Raw genomic sequence first — 26,530 nt, 5'->3', positions numbered from 1 at the left:
ACACCTAGATGGTTAAGATTGGTTTCCTCTCCTCATTGCATTTCATCACATACTCATCTAACCTTGGAGATTATTGGACTGAGGAGCAGGAATCCACAGGGTCCTTTCCTGGGTCTGCTGCTTTTATGGTTACTTACATGCTGTGTAAAATACATGAACCTTCCAAATCCTTCTGTACTACAGAGCTTTTTCATGAGATTTCCCGTTTTCTCTTTGTGGTCGCTGCGGTGTATTGACTTACAGAACGGTATTCAGATTACTTTTGGTCTGGAAAATGAATGATTATTTTGTGTCACACCTATTAATGAGTAGTATCAACAAAATCATTTACTGGCTGAATACGAGTGTTCCTCTTTCCCTACAGCAAACACATGCTTTGTGAGTCTGCTTCATTACTGATCAATTATGAAAGTTCTAGATGTCATTCATTGCATCTTGGATGTAGGAGAAATGTACTTACTTAGCTTTCTTGATTTGTCTGCAGTTTTCAACATTGTCAACCACTATGTTGCTTCACACATTGGAATATAGAATGGGCTTCCAGAACTAAGTCCTAAACTGGTTCTCTTCCTTCGTATCCCGCTGTGATCAGATAATATATCTCAGGAAAAATACCTCACAAAAAGTACTGGTGACGTGTTGTTCTTCAAGAATCCATATTTCCTCCCACATCAGTTAGTTAACCTGTACCTAGAACCCTTCATTTTACTTGAAACAGATGTAGTGCCCAATATACATCCTTTAGCGGATGACACACACCTTTACATCCTTTCATGACATCTTCTTTTACATGTCTCATAAAACAACATTGAATGCATGACTACGTCCTTAAGCTGAATTCACAGAAAATCACATTCGTTAAAATGACTCCCAAACTGAAAACTAAATCAACTCACAACTTGATGTTGATGTTGATGTTGAAAGTATTTGTAAAGCGCTCTGTGACCAAGCGGTTTCCTGGCGCTGGGGTTGATAGTGTCAGAAGGAGGAGGCGGCCAGGGGATTACAGGTTTGTATAGGCTTGGGTAAACAGATGTGTTTTTAGCGCCCTACGGAATTGCAAGTAAACAGTGATGGATCTGATGGTAAGTGGGAGACTATTCCAGAAACGGGGGGCAAGAATGGAAAATCTGGTGCCACCAGTTCTGGCTTTACGAAAACGGGGGACACTGAGGAGGGCCTGACTGGAAGAGCGAAGGTTGCGACAAGGGTGGTAGTGGGCAATCAGGGAATTAATGAAAACGGGGGCAGTGCGGGCCCGGGCCTTAAAAGCTAGGCATCCCATCTTGAAGAGAGTTCTCTGCAGGATGGGAAGCCAATGAAGGGATTTAAGGAGGGGGGTGATGGGGTTGGACCTGGGAAGCCGATGGATGAGGCGGGCAGCCTGATTCTGAATGGTCTGGAGGCGCCGGAGTTCATAGGCAGGGATGACCACGTACAGGCAGTTCCCATAGTCCAACCGTGAGAGAATCATGGCCAAAACGATTATTTTGAGGGCATCAGTAGAAAAAAAACGGGAAATTTTAAAGATGATCCTAAGGGAAAAAAAACAGGATGATACAACAGAGCTAACATGGGGACGCATGGAGAGGTCCTGACTGATTTTAATGCCCAGGGTTCTAACTGTTCCCGAAGGGACCGGAGGGGGGCCGAGGATGGAAGGCCAGAAGGCAGGAGTCCAAATACTAGCGGCACCCCCGGTCAGGACCAACTCCGTTTTGTCCGGGTTTAGCTTGAGATGATTTTGGTTCATCCAATCAGAAATAAAAATAAGTACAGATTGAAATTTGAGGCAAGAGTCAGGTGTGGGGGAAAGATCAAAAACAAGCTGAAGGTCGTCTGCGTAGTTATACACAGAGACCGCCATATTAAGTAGGGAAATGATAAGGGGATAAATATAGAGATTAAAAAGAACGGGGGAGAGGGAAGAACCTTGGGGGACCCCGCAGGGCACGGACCGGGGGGGGGGGGCAGAAAAACCAGAGAGGCGGACGGCCTGCGACCTGCCCTGGAGGAATGAGGAGAGCCAAGAGAAGGCGATGCCCTGGATGCCCGCCGCCCTGACACGGTCGAGGAGGATGGAGTGGTTGACCGTGTCAAAGGCAGCGGACAGATCGAGAAGCACCAAGGCCTGGGGAGAGTTAGAGTCCGCCTTACTCTTCAGCTCATCGAGAACAGAAATAACCACCGATTCGGTCGAATGGGCCGGGCGAAAGCCAGCTTGGTGGGAAGCTAAAAGGTGATTTTCCTCAATGTAGGTCGACAGGCATGAAGTAATGTGGCTCTCTAGGATTTTACTGAGGTAGGGAAGGAGGGAGATGGGTCTGAAATTAACAGGAAGGGTTGGGTCGGAACCTGATTTTTTTAAGATGGTGATAACTACTGCAGATTTAAACAAAGATGGAACTGTGCCTTGGGAGATGGATGCATTAAGCAAAGATAGGGGGGGTCGGGACAGCCAGAGAACAGCTCCCTTAGTATGCGAGCCGGAACACAGTCCACAGGGGAGCCTGACTTGACCTTCCCGAGTAAAACAAGGAAGGATTCCATCGAGATGAGGGGGAAATGGTCAAGGGAAGAAAGCAGAGGGGGAAGGGGAGCCACGGGGAGGGGGAAGATGAAGGAGGAATATTCTGTTTGATATTAACAATCTTCTCAAGGAAGAAGTCGTTCAGGGAAAGGCAGAGAGATTCAGAGGGAACGGGATTAAGATTAACTCTGTCAGATGTAGCCAGAGTGTGGACAATGGAGAAAATCTCCTTGGATTTATTAGCTGCTGCTAAGATTTTTCCCGAGAAATAATCCAGTTTGGCTGAAAGAATGGCTTTCTTATAGTTTTTAAGCAGAGACCTGTATCGGTCCCTCAAAACTTCTTGAATAGCTTAATGTAGAAGGTTTTTCCACTTCCCGGTCTATGAGGTAAAATCACTGGACTTCATGCCTGATAATGTGCTATGATTATCACCCCAATTAAATAGAATAGCTCAGTTGTCTGATTTTATCTCCACTCTCTAAAGAATATTAAAAATCTTCTAATAACAAACCGCTAGAAAATAGTAACCATGCCCTAAACCTTCGTTGGTGACATCCCCTGGACCCATCTTGCTTCATTTACAGCCCCACTTCATTTCATGGCCATTGTCCTTTCATCCAAGGTGAAATGTGATAATTTCCCTCTGATTCTAAGAGATGTACACTGACTAACCTTATAAGCAGGATCAGTTTAATTTTTTTGTTTTATTGGCATTTAAAGTAATGTCAAATCAATGTAACACTTTCAACAATGCAGAAATTCAAAACCAATTAGGGGAATTGACGAGGGAAAACGAAAAATTTAATAGTTAGGGTAGAAGGGAGTGAAGAAAGGGGGATGAAAGGGTGATGATCATTACATGACTACATAACTGTTATGCACACCTCAAAATCTGCACATCCTGTAGATGACCTGTGTTAACAATACGCATCATCCACGAGTCACCAAAATATCATCCAATAGAGAGTGAAGTTACATATTAACACCTATGACCACGGGGCTTGTCAGTGTGGACTATCGTTTTGGGCAATGTAGGAGTTGGTGCTAAACATCTTGAGTTGCCTGTAGGTGTTGTTGCGAGTTGTGATGATATGGGTGGATTATTATTGAGTAAACAGGATATAAACAGTTCCCATATATCTTTTGGGCGGGATCGTGGGGCATCAATTCCCAAATAGTGGTCAGTTGCTCATGACAGTATGCTGTGTCTCACTACCAAGTATCTATTGTGTGAGCCGATCTTCTGCCCCTGTTCATGGCCACCCTACGTTTGGTCAGAAGAAGGAGCATGGTCGTGAGTTTGCGAACCTTGATAGGTACACCTTTGATGTAGCCTAGGAGGCCGATCATAGGTACACAAGGGATCATTTGGCCTGTTATTTTGTGTATTGTTGACAAAACCTCCGGACACAGCCAGGCCAAGTGACTGAAAGTGGCTTGAGGTGAAGCGCCCCTTATGCATCTGGAATCAGCCACTAGACCCATTTGAAAAGTTGCATGAGGGTTTGATAAATACTGTGTAAGAACTTAAAATGTATTAAACGCAATTTGCAGTTTAGTTAAAGTACCTCTGACCGCAGCAGAAAGACCATTGTGAGTCTGTTATTGGAGAGCCTATATTGTCTTCCCTAGGCGCAAAAGCTTTCATGACTGGAATCAGTGAAGAGGTTTGCATTGCACTATAAAGGCGGGTGACTACTTTGCGTGGTGAGGGTGTCCTAAGCATGTGCTCCAGTGCCAGAGGGGACAGTGGTTGTGCCGGGAACGTCTCGTGTAGGGCACGACAGGTGGCTCTGAGTTGATAATATAAAAGAATGTCCAACACTGCGGGAGCTGATTTAACAGTAGCCTTGAATGGCCGGAGAAAGGTATCCTCTTGATATAAGTCTGAAAAGGTAATTATGTTGAGACTGTGAGCCCTTACAATTGTGGCACCAGTGGGTTTTAACCAAGAGGTTTAGATGGAGCATAAAGCTAGGCTAATCCTGCTCTCCTCTTTAGGCTGTCCCATGCTCAGTGTATATACTCTACTGTGTCCACTGCTGCTTGTGACGCTTTGTAAGGAGCATAGAGTGCAGTAGTTAGAGGCCGCAGGGCTGCGTGGTCTGTTTCAATGGCAAAGTGAGGCTGGAATGGTGTTGGGTGTATCCAGTAGTGTAAAAACTACGCTTGAGCGCATAAAGCTTACAGTGCCATGTTCGGTGCCCCCAGACCTGCCTTAGTGAATGGCAAGGTGAGGATGTCCCAGGAGATACGAGGCTGTCCACCGGTCCAGATTAATGATACCAAGTTAGATCTCAAGCGACGCAGGATAGGACAGTGAGAGGAATGGGTAGAATAAGAAAAAGTTAAAGGAATTTAGATAAGACCAGCATTTTTGCTATCCTTCCAGCGAGTGACAGTGGTAGCTTAGACCAGATTGGTATGCTATCTTCCAACCACGTAACTGCTTAGACAAAATTGGGTGTCCAAATTTTGTCTGGGTCCCGACTTAGCTATATACCTAAATAACGGACCGAGTAGGACGCCCATTTCAGAGTATAGTTGGTGCGGAAGGGTTGGGTATTATTAGTGATGGGGAAAAGTGTGGATTTAGACCAGTTTACTTGTATGTCTGGGAAGCCGCCGAAGCGGATAAATTCACTTGTTCTGTGTACCAGGTTCTCACGAGGATTGCAATATAGAGTGTGATCTCAGCATAAATTGAGACCACTAGTCCCCTAGTCGTAAATCCAATCCCCCAATTAGCATGGTGTTGTAGGAGTCTGGCTGCTAGAGGCTCCATGGCTACAGCAAATAAAAGTGGTGACAATGGGCAACTCTGCCTCATACCGTGAGTGACTGGAAATGCAGCTGAAGTCATCCTGTTGAGGCACAAATGGACTGTTTGGAGAGTATAGAGAAGTTGAATGTAACGTATGAATTTTAGGCTAAGTCCCCTGCGTTGAAGAAGTGCAAAAGATAGGCCCACTCTAGAGAATCAAACGCTTTAGTAGCATTGAAGGCAGCAACCGCAGAAACCTGGGGATCAAGATGATGCATAGCTGCAAATATGGTACGAAGATTATCAGAGGTGGAACGGCCAGGAATAAACCAGGACTATTCTGGTTGCATTATGTCGGGTAGCAAGGGTAGAAGGTGGTTAGCTAGGATCTTTAGCTAGTATCTTGTTTTCTATGTTTATCAATAACATTGGCTGGTCGGATTCGCATTGAGTAGCTGGCTTGTCAGGTTTCAGTTGGATGACAATTAAAGACTCTCTGATTGAAGGGGCAGAAGGCCAGCCTCCAAGGAATCCTCAAACATGGCCAGAAGGTGGGGCACCAATATAGATGCTATTCTTTATAGAAGCAGTGGTCAGGGCATCTAGACCTTGTGCCTTATCTCCTGGTAAGGATTTAATATTTTGCTCGATTTCATCCATGGTGATGGGCACATCAAGGTACACTCTGTGGCCCTGTCTAGCCACAAAAGCTGTATTGTGTCTAAATACTCTGTTAAGGTAGTCTGGCATGGTACCAGAGTGGCAGCATAAAGCTTGGAGTAGAGTGAGGACATTGTCTTCAGGAGCCCTTTGTGGTGCTTTGGAGCGTGGAATTCTCATTTAGTAACTCCACCGAGTAAGTAGATGCACGAGGTTTGCAGAGCAATCCCGCTATCTTTTTTCCCAGACGGTCTCCTTCCCAATATCGACAAACCTGGGCGTCCCGATCTAGATGGGTAGTTTGACGAGCAGCCTCTTCAGAACATTCCGATATTTTCCCCGAATTGATGCCAGTTTAGTTGCATCATTGGTTTGAAAATATTCTGTCTCTAAACTTTGGGTCAAGTCAAGTCAAATGATCTTTATTCGGAGTAAATACATCCATAAAAGTACATATGCATTAAAAATAATCGTAATTAAAACAGCGAATACATCATATTAGGGTGATTAATAAAAGACAGTAATGATTGGTACAAAAGTTATATAAAAATTAAAAATATCATTTCATATAGAGCAGAGCCTCCACAAATCCATACATTAATATACAACCATCAAATGTACAAAAAAGCAAAAAAAAAAAAAAAAGAATTGTTCAAGTGATACAGTTATACTGATTTCTTCAAAGTGGATCCATTGAAGCACGGGAGCGAACAGCAGCTTTAAGAAAGCTACTTACACAGAATATCTCTTCATCCGCACTTAACATTTGAAAGACTTTCAATGCCAGATTCAAATCTCTAAGTTCATGTCTACGGCAGTACGGCATTAAGTATCGGGAGGTGTACAGCCTGTAGAAACCACAGAAAAAGAAGAAATGTACCAAGCTTTGTTTACCACCCGCCGTGCAAGGGCAATCCAACTTATCAAGATGTTTATTATATCCAAGTGGGAAATTTAACAGGTTCACAATACTTCCATCCCGGAACCGGAACAGAAGACTCCATCTACCCAATGTAGTAAGCAAATATCTCTGCGGTAACGGTGATGAGCCCGCATTGGGTTCGAGAAGGGTGGAGTACCTGATAATTGATGGTCTAAGGTATTCAGATCTTGCTCGTTCCACACCATAGAGGTTGTACAAAGCCCCTTTAATTATGTTCTTATGGGAGCGGTCTATGGTGTTGGGAAAGGTGAATAAAGAGCCATGCCCCACACTGATCAAACTTTTCTCGACCGCATTCAACCATGGGATATGGTGGGACCTATCACTTTGTAGGCAGTCAGATAATATGCTGCGTGTTAAATGGGCCGAGGGGTTCAACCAGATTTTTAACCAAAAAAGAGCTGGTCTTGAACGAATGAAGTCTTCTATGAAAGGTAAGTTAAGTTCTTTATGGCAAATGTATGTTGCCGCAGAGACAACAGCCCCCAGTACCTTTCGACAGAATCTATTTTCCTCAGTCTGGATAGAGGTGCAATTGGAGTATCCCCACACCTCTGAGCCATAGGTGCCCGTAGGTTGGCATTGAGTGCGGTAGATCTTTATAAGTGAGGTGACGACGTCTGCATGTCTAGGTTGGCGGAGAGAAAGAATCGAATTAATAGATTTGCCAATCTTATTTCTCCCATAAGCGACATGTGGCTGCCAGGATCCAGAATTTGAGAATAATAATCCTAAGTATGGAAAAGTGCTTGTGCTTTTTAAAGTGTTTTCTCCTGATTTAATTGTAGTGATATTATATCTTTTAGGGCCGCAGTTCATAATATACGATTTTTTTAAATTAATCGACAAACCCAAATCAGCCATAAAGGAAACAAAACCTAAAATTAAAATACGCAAAGCGTTGGGTGTGCGGCCCATTAGCACCGCGTCATCCGCGTACAGCAAAGCGGGAATGGGGGTGCCGTTAACAATTGGGACATCATTGGTTAGAGAGCATGAAGTGTTGCTCAGCTCATTGATATACAAGATAAAAAGCAGGGGGGCGAGCACACAGCCCTGTCTGACCCCCCCGCCAATTAAAATGTCCTTGGAAACTTCGCCCTCATTATTAATGCGGACACAAGCTTTTAAATCCCTGTGGAGATAGGAAAGGAAATAAACCAAAGAATCATCTAAACCATAATTAAGCAGGAGTAACCACAAACGTGAGCGGTTAACAAAATCAAAGGCTGAACTTAAATCCATAAAACCAAAATACAGGGGGGACTTTTTTACAATAGTGTATTTTGCCGTTAGCAGATTCAGATTCAGACATTGTTCTACAGTGCCCACATTGGATCTAAAACCGAGCTGACTTTGGTGTAAGATATTATTATCGTTGGCCCAGCTGCTTATCCTCTTAAAAATTACCCTCCCGAGAACCTTTAGGGTATTGTCAATCAGTGATATCGGGCGGTAACAGCCAGGATCTGATCTATCGCCTTTTTTAAATATTGGCACAATAACACTGTTAGACCATGACTCTGGGATGGAATTGTCAGATAAGTTGTTAAAAAGGTTACAAAGGAGGGGGGCCCAGAAGCTGATTTCAGATTTAATTTGGTCTATTGATAGACCATCTGGGCCTGGGGCTTTATTGCCCGCACTTTCTGATATAGCATCCTCAACCTCGTATAGTTCAATCTTCAAAGACCTAACGGGGAGGACGGTGTCGAGGGAATACCCTGATACAGCGTAAATCTTAGAATAGTGCTCGGCCCATGTGTCCCCCGTGATGTTACAATTAATAGGTGTTAAGTTAGAGCCAAGCAATCTTAAGGCCTTGACCTCCCTCCAAAACCCAGTGATGTCTTTTAAAACCGCAGTGCGTACAAGGGTTTCCCAATGGTCCTTCAGGAGTGCTTCAGAACGGGTACGTAATATGGACTTATACCTGGCTCTCAGTGTTCTTACAAGTGCCAAATCTCTTGGTATGGTCTTAATGGCGTCCCTCAGATCTCTGTTAGCCCTGGAACATGACGAATCAAACCAGCGTGGGTTACTAGTCCTATTAGCCCGGGCTGGTTTCGAAGTCTCTCTTTTAATAGCAGTACAGAGTTCACAGAAGGAATCAACAATAACATGCCCCGGTTTATCACTGGTCAGACAATTCCTAATTAGTGTGGGGTGTTTGTGAATCACTCTTGCTAGAATGCCTTTATTGTCGGCTCCCTTCCATACAACTCTTAATCCATCTGTAGACGCTTCCAGGTTTTTTACTCCAATTACCCTATTGATTTCATCTTGGTTAATCCCGGGGTTTTTTAAGTGTATTAATATTGGGTGATGGTCACTATAGGTGGAGCACACGACCTCAGCTTTTTCCAAGATGTCACACAATGATGGGGAAACAAATATGTAATCTATAGTTGAGGTGCTCCCCTGACCAATATATGTGGGGGTAAGAACATTATTCCCCTCAGTACCAGCAATTTCCATGACATTTAATAAAACACGTGGGGCAAGATGGTTCCTCAGTTCTTCTCCACTCCTACACACGGGATTACTACGATAAATATGAGCATTGAAGTCTCCACCAATACAGATACCGTCAAAGATTCCATATTTTTGCCCAACAATTGCTTCATCAATTAATTTAAACAACTTTAAAAAAAAATCATTTGGATGGGATAAAAAATCATTATTATAAAAGTTAACTAAACATAACTTTAACCTGTTGGTGTATTTCAAGGCCATAAAGCACTTTGCATTAGTCTTGATCAATTTGGTTTGCACACCAGCTTTTATCTTCACCCAAATTGAAAGACCCCCACTAGGTCGACCCATAGGTGGAGCATGTACAGTTTGGTTATGACAACAGAAACCTTCTAATGTGAGTGGGGTGGTACACCAGGTCTCCTGCATCATTAATATATCAAAGCTTTTTATCCAATCGGTCCATTCTTTGATTTTTAATTTTTATTTAACACCAGCTATATTCCAGGTCATAAGAGACAGATCAGAGCTCTGTTCTACCATTTTTGTGATGCATGGCAGTTTTTTGGCAGCAGTGGGTGAGAGGGCCATAGGGGTCGATAATGCTAACTCTTGATTAGCTAACAGGGGTGGCTGATCAGTCACTATAGTATCTAATTGGGTAGCTGATGGTCAGTCCAAGGTGTCCAGTTCTGATAGAAGGGCGCACCTATTATATAGCCCAAAGGGAGATGGAGCTGAATAGAATGGCCTTTGTGGCGGTCTATAGAAGTAACTTAGAGGGAGTGAAATTACAACAGTAGACGGGCCTGGGCGTGCATTGTTCGTGTTAAGCAAAAATCTAACTGTGCCGGGGTTCCTGAAGTTAATAACAATGCAGTCTCCTTTAATGTCTTTAAATTGAGGGCCTACCCACGACACCCTGCGGGCTGAGATGATCTCTTTCGATATGTCATAGCCAACCCCTTTATGCTTTGATAGCCAGTCAATGCATTTGTTGTTTAACTGGACCCAAGATTCTCCTTGTCCCTCCCTAAGTGGTGGGATGCCTGCCAGGACCAAGACGTAAGGGCAGGCGTCTGGGGGCAGATGCAAGGCAGGCCCCTGATGTTTTATGGGCCTGCTGTCCCCAGACCGGCCCATATCACTGGTACTATCCAAGTTGGTCCCTGTTTTTACTGTTACTTGAGCATCTTTCAGATTACTAGTGGTGGGACAGGCACGGTATGATGTACTCGAGACATCAGGTATGGTTGTTTTAGGTTGCGAACTAACTGCAGCCTTATTATGGCCGACACTGTTACTTCTTAGTGGGGGGATGGGTAGTTGACTAGGTGTCTGTATGCCGCCAGTGCTGGGTGTACCGACGGGTTTAGTACTACTACATGAGGTTACAGGCCCCCCACTAGATAAGGTGTTACTCAGTGTCTCCAAGTCTTTCAGGAGGCGACCACCCCTAATCTGATCAAGTGCAACAGTTCCCTTTCTTTTCACTTCTTCGTTTTTAACCAAGTTTTCCAATCTGTCTAACCTATTAAAAACATTCTTAAATTGTAAGATCATTTGACTCTCTAAACGTTTAAAAATAGTGTCCACAATAGTCTCTATTAGGTTCCCATTTTGTTTAGTTAGGGAAGTATTGTCCCCTGATGGGACAGTCTGTGTCCAGATTGTATTGTTGTTACCAGTAGAAATGCCAATGGGGGTGGAGGTAACGTCAGAGTCCATAGGTTCCGAATCAGCGATGGAGATTGTTGGCCCGCTCGTAAGTTGTTGCTTCTGCTTAGTCCACATACTCTGAGGTGTGGGCTGATTCTTGTTACAAGTGGGTTGTCTCCTTTTGTTAACAAAAGGTTTGGAGGAACCCCTTTTACGTTTTTCCCCTGCCGGTTTAGTGCTTCATTTTACAGGGGTTGTGACAATAATATCAGGTTGAGAATCAATAATTATTATGGCAGGGCCAGTTACTTCCGGTGAGGGCTCATGTGACAAAGAACCGGTGGTAGGTTTCGTGATCAGGACCACTGGGGAAATAGGAATATTAGGGGTTACTTGCGTCGGTACCTCCTTATTTGAATTACTCATTGACATTCTCCTTTCTGTATCGGCAATTTCATTGGACACCATGTGTAAAGCGTTCTCTAATAAAGTCTCGAAAGAAGGTGGCGGAAAAGGAAAGTCATCAAGTGTGGGCGTGTTAGTGACTGATACCATGATGATGGGACTCCACTCACCTAAAGAGATATATCAGATGGATGGCCCGCCCGGCCGCTGAAGTCCGCTGACGGCCACAGACGGCCCGCCCTCAGCCCGGCGCTGCCCGCGCGCGTCCCGCGGGGCGGCAGAAGCTCCGCGGTGTTATGGCGCCAGCCGGCGCAGCAGGAGCATCACGGGAGCGTCGTGGGTCCGGGGCTGCTGGGGGATGTAGTCCCTGGCCCTCGGTGTTGTAAATACGCTGGCCGTTTCCCTCACGGCGGATTCCCCTCTCGCGCTGGCCGTTTCCCTCACGGTAGAATGGCAAGGTGAGCTAGCTAGGGTGTTGTGCTCCAATGTGGTGAATCTCCCGTGAAGGGCCTTTAAAACTCCTGATTGCTAGGCGGTGCATACACCTCAAATCACCACCTTAAAGCCCCGCACAGTGTAGGTGGGGAGCACACTGAGCCCACATTGTGTGCAAAATATTCAACTATCGACGCTTTGACCTCGTAATGGAATACCGCATCTCGCAGCGCCCCCAAAGGTAGGCGCCAAGAGAAGGCGCGCAGGGGACCTCAAAACAGTAAACTCCAGTAACACTGGGTCGTGGTCAGAAAATGTGCGAAGCATGTGCGTTGCTTTGTCCCCCATGTCTGCATGTCCCATGTGACCAGCCATAAATCAGTTCTAGACCAGTCATTGTGTTGTGTCATAAAACAGATGCCCTCTAGAGTTGTGGGGTGAGTATGTCTCCAAATGTCCTGTAGGTGATTATCCTTGATAAGTTTGTAAAGTGTCAGTGCTGCGAGCAGGTGCGGACGTCTTGATGTTCCGGAGTGATCCACCTGATCATCTAGTATTATATTGAAATCACCATCCCAAAGTACTGCCCAAGTCCCAAGCCAGCTATTAACCTCCAGATGTCAGAGAAAAACTCCTGTGTGTCAGTATTCGGGCCATAGCCTGCCACTAGTATCATTGGCATCCTTTGCCGTGTTCCTGTCAATATGACATAGATACATTCTTTGTCTATGAGGGCGTAGTTTGATCCCATAGTAAACGTCTATGTAGTAGTGTAGCAACCCCTCTGGCTTTATTAGAGCACAGTGAGACATGTGACTCACCACACCATTTAGCGCGCAGCCCCGGGGCGGTGTGCGAGACTAGATGTAGCTTTCGTAAGAAGCAAATGACTATTTGTTGTGGAGCTAGATAAGCATGGGCCAATCAGGCCTTTCTATGGTTGTTGAGACTGCAAATGTTGCAGGTTAAACATTTTGGCCATGTTAAAGTAGATCCTTCTGGGTCCGTACCGTACATAATAGATCAGGTTGTGTGGAGAGATGAAGAAGGTTTAGTATGCCGCCAAGGGTACAGAATAAAACACAAAAGAAACAACAGTTTACATGCAATTAAAAAAATCCCAACCCACCCACTCCAACCCCCAAACATGGTTGTGAAAGAAACCCCCCCACCCAACCGCATTGCCCCAACATGAATACAACAGGTGAGTCGGGAGAATAGCTGAACGGATACCCCAGCTAATGTAAAGCAGGGTGGCCGAAGGGATACTAGTTCCCAATAGCTTTGCACATTGAGCCCATCTCGTGGGTGAATTCTGGGGCATGACCGGATGATCTTCAGGTGTAAGCTCTCCTCCACTTTGAATAGAGTAGGAAGTGAATGTAGGGGTGAGCCTGAATCATCAATTAGAAGAACGTAGAAAAACCTCATTCCGGCATATAATTCAGAACCATTCTTTAGTCCTTGTCATTGAAAGAGTTACCTTTGGAATTCGCGGTGATGCTCCACGGGATCGTTGCCATGAGGTCCATGTGTTTGTCGAATTTGAGGGCCTATTTAGCATTAAGAAGTGAGTTTTGCATTCATGAGAAATTCACAATTTAGCTTAGTAAAGGAGTGCATAAGGGATGTCGGTCTGTTGAAGTAGTCTTTTTGTAGGCAGAAACTCAAGCTGGGTGGGTTGAACTGACAGAGTAAAATCCGGGTACAAGGACAGAACATTTCCCTGATGTATGGATTGGTGCGCTCGAGCAAGGGGTAAAATCGAATTTCTGTCCCTATAGTTTGAGGTGGGCAACAATGGGGCATGCAGCTACACCTGGGATGGGTTGCGGCAGTGCGCTCTTTCAACAATGAAGACCAGGTATAAGGCCTCTCTAAAAAGCTAGCAAAGCAGGGATTCCGCATAATCCTCCATTTTGTTAATCACTGTAGTCTCCAGGATCCCTGTGATTCAGAGATTATTGCGCTTTGATCTTGCTTCAAGGTCTTCACTTTTGGTTTTAATTAATGCAAGGATTTTGTTTGTTTGCAACAGTTGTTCTTTAGATTCTTCTTTAGTGTCTTTCGCATTGAATACTCTATTCTCTAGATCATACAATCTGGTTTCGTGTTTATCATCCAGCTGCTTCATGTGGTCAAGGCGATTTGTGAGGGCGTCCAATTTTGCGTTGATGGCCCTAAGACTAGTTTTGACATTGACCCGCATGCTCCTTGAGGTCTCAATCCTGCTGGGTGCCCCCCTTCCCAGAGAGCTCTGAGTCGACCTCCGAGTTTGGCTCTATTTCTGCCTGGCTTGTGAGGCACTGGCTCTCAAAAGTGAGTTTCGATTGGTGGGAGTTGTGTTTGCCCATGTTTTCGACATGAGAAGAAGCCCAAGGGGACACATAGCACAGGTGCTAGTTCAGTGGCAATTCAATGACCAGCCAATGTGAATCTTCGATACCAATTTGCTGGATCTGTAGGATTATTCTGCCTTTGTTCACTTTTCGGCTATGCCTGTTCCCGCAGTTAGCCCTGCATCTCCCTGGGTCTCCCCTCCCCCACCCCTTACCGAGGGGCACGAGCAGGCTGAAGGATCCCAGGGCTGAAGCAGGAGGTCCCCATGACCAGAAGTGCATTGAAGGGCTGCTGTGAGGTGTCGCAGATTAGAGCAGTAGTGAGTTCATATACTGACTTGGTTTACCTGCAAATGTCTATAGTGAAGTGTGTGAGTTGCAGCTTGAGAAAGCAGTAGTTCCTGTACCACCTGCATGTTGCACCCTGCAAGATGTATGAGGATGTGTTATCCCATATCTTCATCCGCAATGTAATAAGACCGCAGGGGTATGTGGTGTATTCAGGTCGGATCAGTTGGTCCTGTCATAGAGCCCGCCTCACCCTGAATTATCCTCTCCACTGGGAGCATGAGCAGGCTCAGGGGACTACGAAAGGACCCAGCTGAAGAGTCACAGGCCCGGGGCTAGCAGCACAGCAGGATGAGGCCATAGATCACCACCAATGAAGATTTATGGTTGAGCAGTATAGAAGGGAGGTTGGGGAGGTATGGGCACTGTCAGGCATTCACGCAGGCACTGTCCGCCAGCTCACGAGCTGAGGATGAGAAGCCACGGGCCCTCTCTGCCACGCATGCACCGCCGGAACAAGCCTGGCCCGTTGGACCCCAGCAGGAGCCAGGCAGCACTTAGAGCCCAAATAGCCAGGCGGGGGAGAAGTGAGGCTCTCGTCTGCCCAAGTCCTCACTGCGCCGCCCAGGTCGGGCCTCTCCGGATGCAACCCCCCACAGTCTTGCTGCTGCACCACGTCACACGTTGTTAGGCCCCAGCAGGCTTCCAGCCGTCACGGACGCCTAATATGTGCTGAACAGCAGCAAAACAAAATATATGTGGTGTCTTTGGAATTCCCGCACCCGCTACAATGTCAGGAGTAGATGAAGGGTCTCCCTTGCCCAGGATTATGCCGGATTAGTGGTTCGGCCAGCAGAGCCTCCCTCAGGAGCGGCCATCTTGCAGTCCGACTAAGCTCCACCAAAATCAGGTCTAATGTCTGCTGCCTTGTGTACAACTCCAGCCATTTTCAAAATTCATCTTATGAGCCAATCTACTCACAGTCACATGCAAACAATGGGGCCTGAGGAGCAAACACCTTGAAATGCTGAAATTCTGGACATCCTAAGTATTGAAGCATCAGCGGAGCCATAACCAGCTATGGCTCTCGATCCCTCATAGCTCAGTACACATCTAACCTTCCTGTTCTATAAAAAGCAACTTACAAAGCATCATATCCACAGGGCCTTAGAATAATGATCTACTTCTATCCACTGAAAATCCAACCTGTACTTGTAATGTGTAAACGATTTGGTAAGCTTTTCTCAGTACACAGCTAGTCTAAACCATCCACATGCTGTTACCAGACATATACTAGTCAATAAGCTTGTGATCATGGGAGATTTTAATGTGTGGGGTGACAGGCCAAATTCAAAACGTTCTATGAACCTCCTTGATATGATGCAAGCCTCAGCTTCCAACAAGCCCTGAGTAGTGTAATATAGATAACTAGACACACGTTCGTTCACCTATGAACTTGAGAAATCAAACCTGGTGATGCACATGATTAGTACTTTGTCTCAATCAATCTCACCAACTTAAACTTCAAGACCATCACCAGTAACTTGAATGACATCCCCACAATCCTTCTCAGGGTCATTAGAAAAATAAGCAAAGAGGGGTGTGAGCTAATGTATAATACAACCAAAACGAATCTACCTGACTTAACTGACCCTGCAACCTTGCTTGTTAAATCAAAATACTTAATCTGTTGTAGATATCCCAGATGTCCCAGCACTAGCCATATCTAGAAAACCTAAGAAAACCTAAGAAAGGGATTAAAGTAAGTATATAACTGTCAGAGCTGAAAGCTGCTAGTGACCTGGAACAGCGATGGCGCAAGTCTCATAAGGAAGGGGACACAGCTTATTTATTAGGGCTACGCTCAAGGTAACTGTAAAATTATCACAATCACCAAAAAGGCTAGTCGTAAAGTCATCAAAATAGCCAAAAAAGGCTATTTGCAGATCCCATTGAGTTCAAGGCCCGGGACGGTGGAACGCCATCATCCCTAATTTCAGTTCTGAACAACATAAAAAACAAACATTTGCAATGCAATAGGTCTCGCATTTACAAGAGTTTGAGCTAATGGCATTGTAAATGACAAAACCTTTTATTGATGGGTTTTGAAAACCTGCAAGGGGTGCGTAAACACGCACTTTGTATTTATATACTTTGCTTACGAGAAGCAAGGCTGGCAGTAAAAGAGGCGCAGCTGCTGCCAGCCTTGCTTCTCGTAAGCAACAACTATAAGTACAAAGTGCGTGTTTATGCACGGCTTGCAGGTTTTTTAAAAACATATAAATAAAAAAAACTGTAAATGAAACAGCACTGAACAACTGCTACAAGGTTGACATATATTGTGAAACATCAGACTTTAACACTGGTGTAAAATAAACTGCAAAACGGCTAGACAGAAAAACACTTTGTTACGGCTAGTTATGTGGGAAACAGGGAGAAGGAGCAGCTGGGTCATAGATGACTACACCACCAGAACTAGTCACTAAAAGTAGAAGATGTTGCCCACCTCAAATGGTCTGATGCTCGTAGACCATAAATATAACTATGCAAACTAGTTGGATGAGAGGCAATCTGTGAATACAAACAATTGTATACTTAAATTGTTTGTATTTAGAGATTGACTCTCATCCAACTAGTTTGTACGGCTAGTTATGGATCTATGCAAGAGTACTTTCAATGTGTTAACCTAGATGTGATAAGGTTCAGTTCAGCTGTTCTCAACTTGTGGTCTGTGACGCCTACTCAGGGGGTCCGCGTCTGCTTAGAAAATTAAATATTAGCAGATTTAAAACTTGTATACTAATAAACAAAAGTTATAAATGTTCTGTAAATGTGAAAGAATTGCAATTGGAGGACAACAATTAAGTTGATATCCTCAGATTGATTGATTTGTGGGAGTAGTGCAAATGCATCAAACAGAAAATAGCATGTACAATGGGTGGCTTCAATTGAACTTATTAAAGCTCCCACAGTTCCTTTCAAATATTTTTTTTATATTTGATTGTGTATTTAATTCAATATTTCATCATTTGTGTTTTGCTTGATTCATATTCGTTTCTTTATTTGTGCATGTTGTTTTGTGGTTCAAATCATCGCAATTGAGACGGTCAGGGTTCGGCTTCCAGCAATGGCCTTAGTGGGGTTGGAGGGGTTGGGGTGGGAGCTCTGGATTTTATTAAAGATTCAGTGGAGGTCCACAAAAGTCATAAGGTTTGGGACTACAGGTCTAGTTATTAAAGGCCAGATGTACGACCCTTTCATTTAGCGCCTCGCAATTTGCAACTCATTTACGAGTCACAAATTGCAAGGCGCAAAATGAAATGTACAGCAGTGTTATTACACTGTTTTGTGATTCCCAATGGGGTCCAAATTTCGAGGCTCATTAACGCCTTAACTGCGGTGGCAATTCTGCCGCGGTGCAGGGCGTTCCATTAAGTGGGCGGGGCCACGTCGGCCAATGGACGTGCGCAGCACTACGGAGGTAGTGCTTGTGACGGCCGTTGGCTGACAGAAGCAGCGATGAGATTAGTATTAATGAGCCTCTCACAATTTGCGTGCCCATTGGGAATGCCATCCCTCCCAGGGATGGATGGTGGCCTGCTGGGGTCAGCAGACCACCATGTGTGGGACTGTTTTTTTTTAATAAAACAGTTTTTTTTTAAATGCCGTCCATTTTCCTTTAAGGAAAACAGGCTGCATTTAAAAAAGAAAAATGAAACTTTTCAGTTTAATTTTTTTTAAGGGCAGGCAGTGGTCTCTGGGACCACTGCCTCCTCTTAAAAAGTATTTTCCCACATACTCACAAAGAGGAAGGGGTCCCCTGGGGACCCCTTCCCCTTTGCGAGTGGTTTACCACCTACTTGAAGTAGGTAGTAAACTGCAAGTGTTTTGCGGCCACAAATGCGGCTGCAAAACATTAGTACATAGCATGTTGACTTACAATTAGGAAGGGACACCCCTTCCTAATTGCGAGAGTCGCAAATGCTATTTTGCAAGTCAGTGACTCGCAAAATAACATTTGTACATTCTGTGTCCCATTTTTGCGGCCACAAAAAGGGTCGTACATCTGGCCCCAAGTCTTTTTTTGTGGTAGCTCAAATTGCAGTTGTGTTTCTTGTGTGTATGTAGTTGGGAGTATAATCAATGTGCTTTCTTCAGGCCCCAGTAAATTGGCAATTCGTAAAAAGTAAGAGAGAAGGATTGTCAGATGCTAAACCATGAGAGGTTTTGGGGTGCTGCAGGTAGTAAAACTGCACCATAGAAAAAACCACAAAAATCGCTTTTAAGGTCTCGCCTGAGCCAGCGCATGCGCTGCTCTGGCGAGACATTTAGTGAGTGGGTTTTAAAAATCCAACCACACGTTTTTCGTCTGGCCTAGAGCGTGCGGTTACCCGCAAAGGTACGCGCATAGCCGTTATCTGGCTTTACTCTCGTCATGGCCTGATACCCCTGTTCTCTTCAGAAGGATCGGATTTCTGTTTGATGGCACGCCAACCCAGCGTGCGCCCTCTCACTCTCTCTCACTCACACACACAACACGTGCGTGCACAACTCCCGGGCTTGTTCACAGGCTTTGTCCCAACAAGTGTCTCAACACCCACACTCACATCTACTGTTCTGGCATTTTATGAAGCCCCGTGGCTCCCTGGCGCCCTCTGGTGTTGGTTCAGACGTGTGCGCTGAGTTCTAGTGCTAGAGTCGCCGGACATTGGAGTCTGGGTAGCCTTTGATGGGATATGGTAGGTTACTACAGTGCCTAAGCCTATCTCTTTACAGGATACATGTCATGATAGTCTAGCAATTCTCAAACAGACTGATAATCAATAAGAATCTTATAATAGTTTACAACTTTCCGGTTCTCCCCCCCACCCCAGCCCATCCCCTTATTGCCCTTCAGTTATGTTTCTTGCTCGTGATTCTGTCTGGCAATCAAACTACATAGCATTCCCAGATAGCTATTCCATTTACCCCAAACCTTTGTCCATTTTTGCGGGCATCCCCTGCTCTCATAGACCGCCCATTCCGCCTGCATACGTCAACCTAAATCCGTTTTCCATTCCCTCAGTGTCGGGGCATCTATTGCATTCCATTTCCTTGCAATATTATGTTTTGCAATCATGAATCCCAATGTTACCCACAGGCGCTCAGTGTTTGTAAGGTGTGAGTCCCCCCAGATATTTAACAGACACCATCTCAGGGATTTATTCTCCTTGACATTATAAACTTCTCTCTTGTTCGTTAGTCTTGCTGCCCAGTATTGTTGGAGTAGCTGGCAGTCCCACAGCAGGTGGAAAAAGGTACCTTCCTGTCCACACCCTCTCGGGCATTGTGCCGAGGTAAGCATCCCCATTTTCACGTGGGTTGTACATGCATAGTAGGCCCTGTGGAGTATATTGAGCTGTATTCGTCTAAAGCGCAAGCACATGGCCACCTCTCTGAGGGAGGCCATGGCCTCCACCCATTCTTCGTCGTCCAAAGCACCCAGGTCTCACTCCCACCTGTTCCGAAGCATCATCAAGGGTTCTGGAAGATTGTTTACAAGTTTACAGTATATCAATGATGTTGCTTTTTCAGACAAATAATCATGCAGCAGCCTATCCTCGTGTGGGGAGGCCTCTGGAAGTACTGTCCCCATGGGTGTTGTCACCCTCAGTGCGTGGGTAATTTGGAGGTACCTAAAAGTTTCAGACTGTGGCAACTGGTATTCCTTCTGTAGAGCCGACAACGTCTTGATATCCCCCCTCCCAAGATCACCCACCCTCGAGATCCCAATCATGTCCCACCTGCCGAAACCTGCCTGGTGTATTAACAGGCCCAGCCTCTTTGAATCCCACAAGGCAGTCATCAAGGTGAGTCTGCCATGCCAGCCCATCGCTCTGGTACCCTCTTGCCAAATTGAGTGTAGTTGAAGTCGGAGGCGGAAGGAATCAACCGCGCCTCCTCTGTATGGTCTCCTAAGATATCCGCCTGGTAGCATATTATGACGGTCCATCCGGTATGCTGGCACATTCTGGGGTTTATAAACCCAGTGGTTGATTAATGTGAGCTGGGCTGCCCAGTAGTAATGCGGAGTGACAGGAGCCCACACCTCCATCTTACCATCCCCTGGTGAGCTTTGTTAATGAGATTTGTGACGCGCCCCCATCCCACAACAGCTGCCATACTGCTGCATCTACTTGGTTATTATTAAGCTTGTAAAGCGCCTGGTTACACTGTACTAGTGTGTCCCAGCGCTATGGACTGCCATGTTAAGCCACCGTGGGGTACTGGGTAAGGCGTTTTGTGAAGCACATAGAGGAATCTGGCCAGTGCCATCATTTTAAAAAGCGCTGCTCTTCTCAAAAGGGACAGCGGCAACAAGCACCAGAGTTGGATATCACTTTTCAGGCGATTCAACAGGGGAGACAAATTTTGTTCATAGAAACTTGTGTGGTCTTTAGTAATATAGATGCCCACGTATCGATACCTCTTTGTGCCTATTCGGTGCTTACATCCCCTGAGGAGTGCAGGCTGACTTCCTGCTAGGACGTATATCACTGACTTTCCCCAGTAAATTGTTTACCTGAATACTTACGGAACAGCTCAAATATATGTATCATCCTGTGAATCGTGACCCTCGGGTTCGCTACATACAGGGATGTCGTCCGTGTACAGGGAAATTTTATCTTCCCATTGCTTTCTTGGGGGAATGTACATTGAGATTATATTGAAGGTTTGATCCCCTCAACCACCAGAGACTGCCACAAGTCTTCCCTGTGGGTCATGTGTTACCCTTGGACTCGTGAAGGGAAAAGAAGTGCGTATTAATATACCAACTACACTGGAGCCCCTAGTGTATCCAGAGTGCGCAATTAATTTATAGCCCCAACGGTTGAGTGCACCATATTGTTTTCCTTGGATATGCTTTTCTTGTAGGAGGATACATCCGGTGCATGTCTTTTTAGGTATTTGAGGATTATCCCCCCTTTTATTCTGTTCCCCAGCACGTTTACATTCCAGGAAAGTACTATGAACCCTTTATTTTTACCTAGAGGGGCCAAGGCGTCTGGTTTTTGGAGGCCGACTAAATGCATGGAATCATTCTGGGCATTTCTTGAAGCATTCCTAGGCATACCATCGGACTAGGTTAACCAAGGGATATAGGGACAGTCGGATGTGTGGGTTCCGAACCGGTCAGTAAGTTGTCGGTTCACATCCTTTATCCATACATCTGTCGAAGATAGCAAAAACGTTTACATATAAAACAATCCCATTACCAAACTTCTCCACCCTCCTTCCCTGCACTATGGGTTTTAAACTACACACCAACCCAACTATGCAGAGTGCTTCCAACCCCGAAACACATTTTAAACTTTTAGGAAGCAGAAGCCACAGCCCTGGCCATTCACCACCCCCCCAACTTAAACTCATGTAGTCACTGCCAAACTATGTCTCAGTCTAACCTAATATCTGTTGATTTAGAGTTCCTATTACTTCTTTACCCTGGGAAATTTCTTCTGGAAGGTCCAAGACAAATATTCCCCAGGTGTGTCTCCCCTAGTTTGCATTTTATATTGTTCCCCTAGCTAATGTTTTCGTCCCTAAATAAATCATGGCCTCAATTATTTTGTTCCTGGTTCCCCGTTTGATCACAGAGATATCTCATGGTGGCCCTCTTCAGTGGAACATCAAATTCTCCATCATCTCTCTTCCCGCAGCTCCTCACCGGCCTACTGTTCACCATACCTCCAACCAGGAACAGGCTTCCTCCAGAGTTTCAAAGAACCAAGTTTTGTTATCGGCCACAGCCCTCAGTTTGGCCAGGAAGAGGATTGCATACTTTGTTCTCTTTCCCTTAGAGCTTCTTTACCTCTAAGAATGAGCTTCTTAGTCTTTGAACTCGAAAGGTAAAGTCCGGAAAGAACGTGATTGTGTTGTTTTCCCATTTCACTGAGGGTGCAGTTCGAGCTGCCTGTTGTATCACGTCTCAATCCCTGAAATTAAAGATTCAGGTTATAATTGGACGTGGGGGATTTCCTGGTCATGACGCCGCTCCCGGCACCCGATGAGCGTGTTCCACCGAGAAATATTTTGACAAACCTTTAGGTTGGAGATGTTGGTGGATCAGGTCTTGCATGAACAGGTCGACCGCTGAGCCCTCCGCTCTCTCCGGGACATCAAGAATGCGGACGTTGTTTCGCCTAGAGTGGCCCTTGATGTCCTCCATTCTATTTTCCAACACTTGTGTCAGTTCTTTCAATTTCCCTACTTGAATTCGGAGAGCTTTAGTCTGTTTGGAGCACAGCGATATAGTCTTCGTTTTCTTTGACCCGTGCCCCCATATTTCGCAAATTAGTTTGTATCAAGGTCACCTCCGTCGAGACTGTATCAGTCTTGTTTTCCAGGGAGGTTTGCACATTCTGTTTACTGGCAGGGTTGCGGAGTCATCCTTTTTCATACTTTGCGTCTGATTGGAGAGAGTGCAAGTATCTCCTTCCCCTGTGTTTGTCTCTACTCTTGGTTGGGCGTACTTGTCCATTTTTGTTTGGAGGGCAGTCAGATGCCCCGTTGGATTCATTCTGGAGTGCCTTCACCAGTTGTTTGAATTGGGGGCAGCCTGCCACCTACTAGGGGTGAGATGACCACCTGTGGCCTGTCGTGACCGCCATCCGTGCTCGGTGACTTGCTCCATATGCTGTGCATGTTGAAGCAAGAAGACCACACCTGAAACAAAAGAAATTTGCCCAAAAGATGGGAAGTTCTCTTATTTACTATACATTTACAAAAAAAAACACATTAAATTTTTACAATGTAAGAAAGCACAATTATTTACAAAAAAAGAAGGGGGTTCATTTGTCGCAAAGGACGTGCACAGAAGAGAGTAAAAGTACGTGCTCGTGTGTGAAAAAGTGACCAAAGAAGTCAGTGAAGAGATAAAAATACAATAGAGTTCTTTAAACCACGTTTAAGGTAGGAGTCCTTAGAGTGGTGGACATGAGCCTGCCCTTGATGTTATTTTGGCAAAAAATGTAATTCTTTCTTGCTAATGATAAATCGAAATGTCCTCCAAATTCAGATTTCTGGTTGGACATGGTGCATGTTTTTGCCAACCAGAAACCCAATTTCTAACAGGGATGGGCTGGAAAGGAACAGTGTAAAAGATCTTCTGTAGAATGCATGAATGTCAGATGGGACCAACTAATCACACCAGCATTTTTGAATGATCTCGAGAGACAGTGGAGGCAGATGGCTGATCTGAATTTAGTAACTCTGCTTTTGAAGGCGCAAACATGGTTTTGGTAGAACATTTTGGGGACTTCACAATCCCCCTGCACAGGCGATACTGATGAAGTGCTATGGAGAGCACAGCCTCTTGCAAGGGAGGGGCTTCCATAAGTGACAGCTTCACAGATTCTAGGGATGACTGCAAGTCTGAGGACTTATTTTAAAACTTCATTTTTCCAGTACTACGCACATCTGGCCTTAAAACATTTTGTGTTGGTTAGGAAAAGTAACATTTAGTTATAAAATGTATGTTAACGTTTAGCCCTCAAACGTATGCATTTATTTTCTTTATTATTTCTACAGCTTTTATCAAAAAGGTCTACTTGACATTGGCAGTTCAACTGGTTGTTACTGTTGGCATTATCTGTATGTTTATTTACTGGTAAGTTCTAATGATATGCTGATGTATATTGTACCATTTGCTTGTCTTAATGTACAGTTTGCTTTACTGTGAATGTATTTGGACTATTTCATGTCTTAAATAATTCCTTTGATTATGTACCATGAATCCCAACTTGTTTTCAAAACTGAAAACATGACTATGACCAGTGACTAGAAAATCATTTTTAGGTCCAGATCCTGGTATAACCTAGATCATCGGATATGATCTTCAAGCCCATAATTATGTTGTAAAGATGAAGCTTGAGGCAAGAAAAGGTAAGAACAATCTTTATTCTGTTACCCACTCTTCAAGACTGCATGGGGGATGCCAACATTCTAAGGCAAGCTCTAGTGGGACATACCAACAGGGGAAGGGTACAGAGGGGGGAGGGGAATGTACCACCTGAATATATAAATAGAAAGGAAGATTACAACACATCTCCCTTCGCTAATGATATAAAAGAAACAGATGATGTCAGGAGAGAGTTGTCGTGGAACAGCATACAACCAGGAGAACCTGCAACTAGATGGAGGAAATAGGGAGGAAAGAAAACAAGGCATCCACCACTGGCAAAATACAGAGACGTAAAAAGCACATAGGAATAACATGATAAATAATATTAATAGGTCACCCAAATACAATTTCATCTCAAATAACTTCCTGAATAAATTGACCTGAAAATATACTGTAAAGCATGTCTTAAACATACAAGTATTGCAAATCCACCCTCAAAATGTGTTGAGGCAGATGCAAGGTTAATTATCATTACTCAGACACACTTGAGCTACATTATTAGGGTCAAGCAATATTCCCAGCTCTTTCAAATGGTGCCAGCCTAATAAGTTTGACCCCTCTTTTACAATATAAACCCAATCATTTGTAGATCTTCCTCTGAATTCTATATCCATCTTTACCATACCCACCAAGTGTATGGGTTCCCCAGCATAGCTAGTTAGCGATACATCGGGTTTTAACACATTAAGGCTGGTAATGCTAAACAGATCATCCATCTCACGTAGATTAATCATCGTAAATGGAGAACATGAATCTGCATAAGCGACCAAAGGTTTTTTGTTCAAGAGGATGGTACATTCAGGATACAGATGTTGCAAAGTGTCACTTTTAGAAGTCTTCACATCCACACTTACCACTTGAAATACATACCGAGGAGAGAGTTCCTCTCCATTACTAACCAATTTTACCTGGTTACTTTCCCCCTCTCTGCACACTCTCGCAAAATGTCCCTTCCTATTACACTTCACACATGTTGCATTACGTTCAGTGCAATGAACATTGTTCGGAATGTGGTTACTGCTGCCACACCTGAAACACTTTAACCCTTCGGTAACACTCACAGGTTTTTCTGTCTTGACTTCTCTTGCTTTGACTTTCAAAATCTCACTGTAATTGTTGTCATCCTGATACCCTTTGGCATTAACAACACTACAAACCGGTTCTTTGGGTGGGTTCATTTCTAAAATGCAATTAGCAGTGTGTTCAATAGACTGTGCCATACTAATAGCTTCTCTCAAGGATGGGTTTTTGGATAGGAGTTTCTCTCTAATGCGGGGATTGTGGCTACACCTTGCTAACAGGTCCCTGATAAGGGAGTCGTTAAGTTCCCCAAACTCACATAACTGGGTTAGACCTCTGAGAGCCCCAATGTAATTGCTAACTGACTCTTGTTTACCCTGCACTCGAGTAAAGAACTTGTGCCTTTCTAGGACGACGTTTACTTTGTCACCAAAATGACTTTCCAACTTCATAAGAGTGATTTTGAAAACATCCAAATCAACCTCATCATCTTCTAGCTCGGGATCAGGTAGGGTATTGTATATCTTCCTACCTTGGACCCCAAGGTTGTGCAACATGACATGTTGTTTTCGAACAGCAAAGAACTTCCCCCCCCCAATAGCAATAAGGTAGGAATCGAACAGGTGAATCCAAACCTTCCAATGGATTTCAGGATCCCCAATATCATTTAAAAATGAGGGTGGTTGACTCATGTACGAAGCAGCCATGGAGGAAAGGGAGGGAAAACTTCTCTAAATTCTAAAGACGGAGGAAAGGACAATGAAAGTGCTCACTATATAAGTTTAATTAGAGGTACAGTGGCACCCAATGGCCAGGGATCCTACTGCATCTAACCCAACCTACAGGAGAGGGAAGATTGAAATATATATACACTTTACTGAGGGCAGGGCGCACTTAAATGAATGTACTCTATTGACGTATTAACAGTACAGAACTATTTGTATGTGAAGTACAGGGGTACAATGTAAATACTATCTGAATTAGGATGTCACAAATTGTACGGTATCACTGCAGATTTGAATTATGATGTACCAAAAAGTAAAAACACCCCACGTTATACATAAATACA

General features: G+C 44.5%; 1 protein-coding gene across 1 annotated transcript in view; it reads left to right on the top strand.

The window, feature by feature from the left end:
- The window catches only part of LOC144784694 (protein lifeguard 1-like), a 306,155-nt gene that overhangs the window by 78,016 nt on the left and 201,609 nt on the right, over positions 1 to 26,530 (top strand). Inside the window, exon 3 of the mRNA XM_078663646.1 lies at positions 24,069 to 24,147. Within this exon, the coding sequence (XP_078519772.1) occupies positions 24,069 to 24,147 (79 nt within the window). The remainder of the gene's footprint in view (positions 1 to 24,068; positions 24,148 to 26,530) is intronic.

The sequence above is a fragment of the Lissotriton helveticus genome, chromosome 10, assembly GCF_964261635.1.
Source record: "Lissotriton helveticus chromosome 10, aLisHel1.1, whole genome shotgun sequence".
Classification (NCBI taxonomy): Eukaryota; Metazoa; Chordata; class Amphibia; order Caudata; family Salamandridae; genus Lissotriton; species Lissotriton helveticus.
The sequence above is the reverse complement of the archived record's forward strand: the minus strand, read 5'-3'. Positions and strand labels throughout refer to the sequence as shown.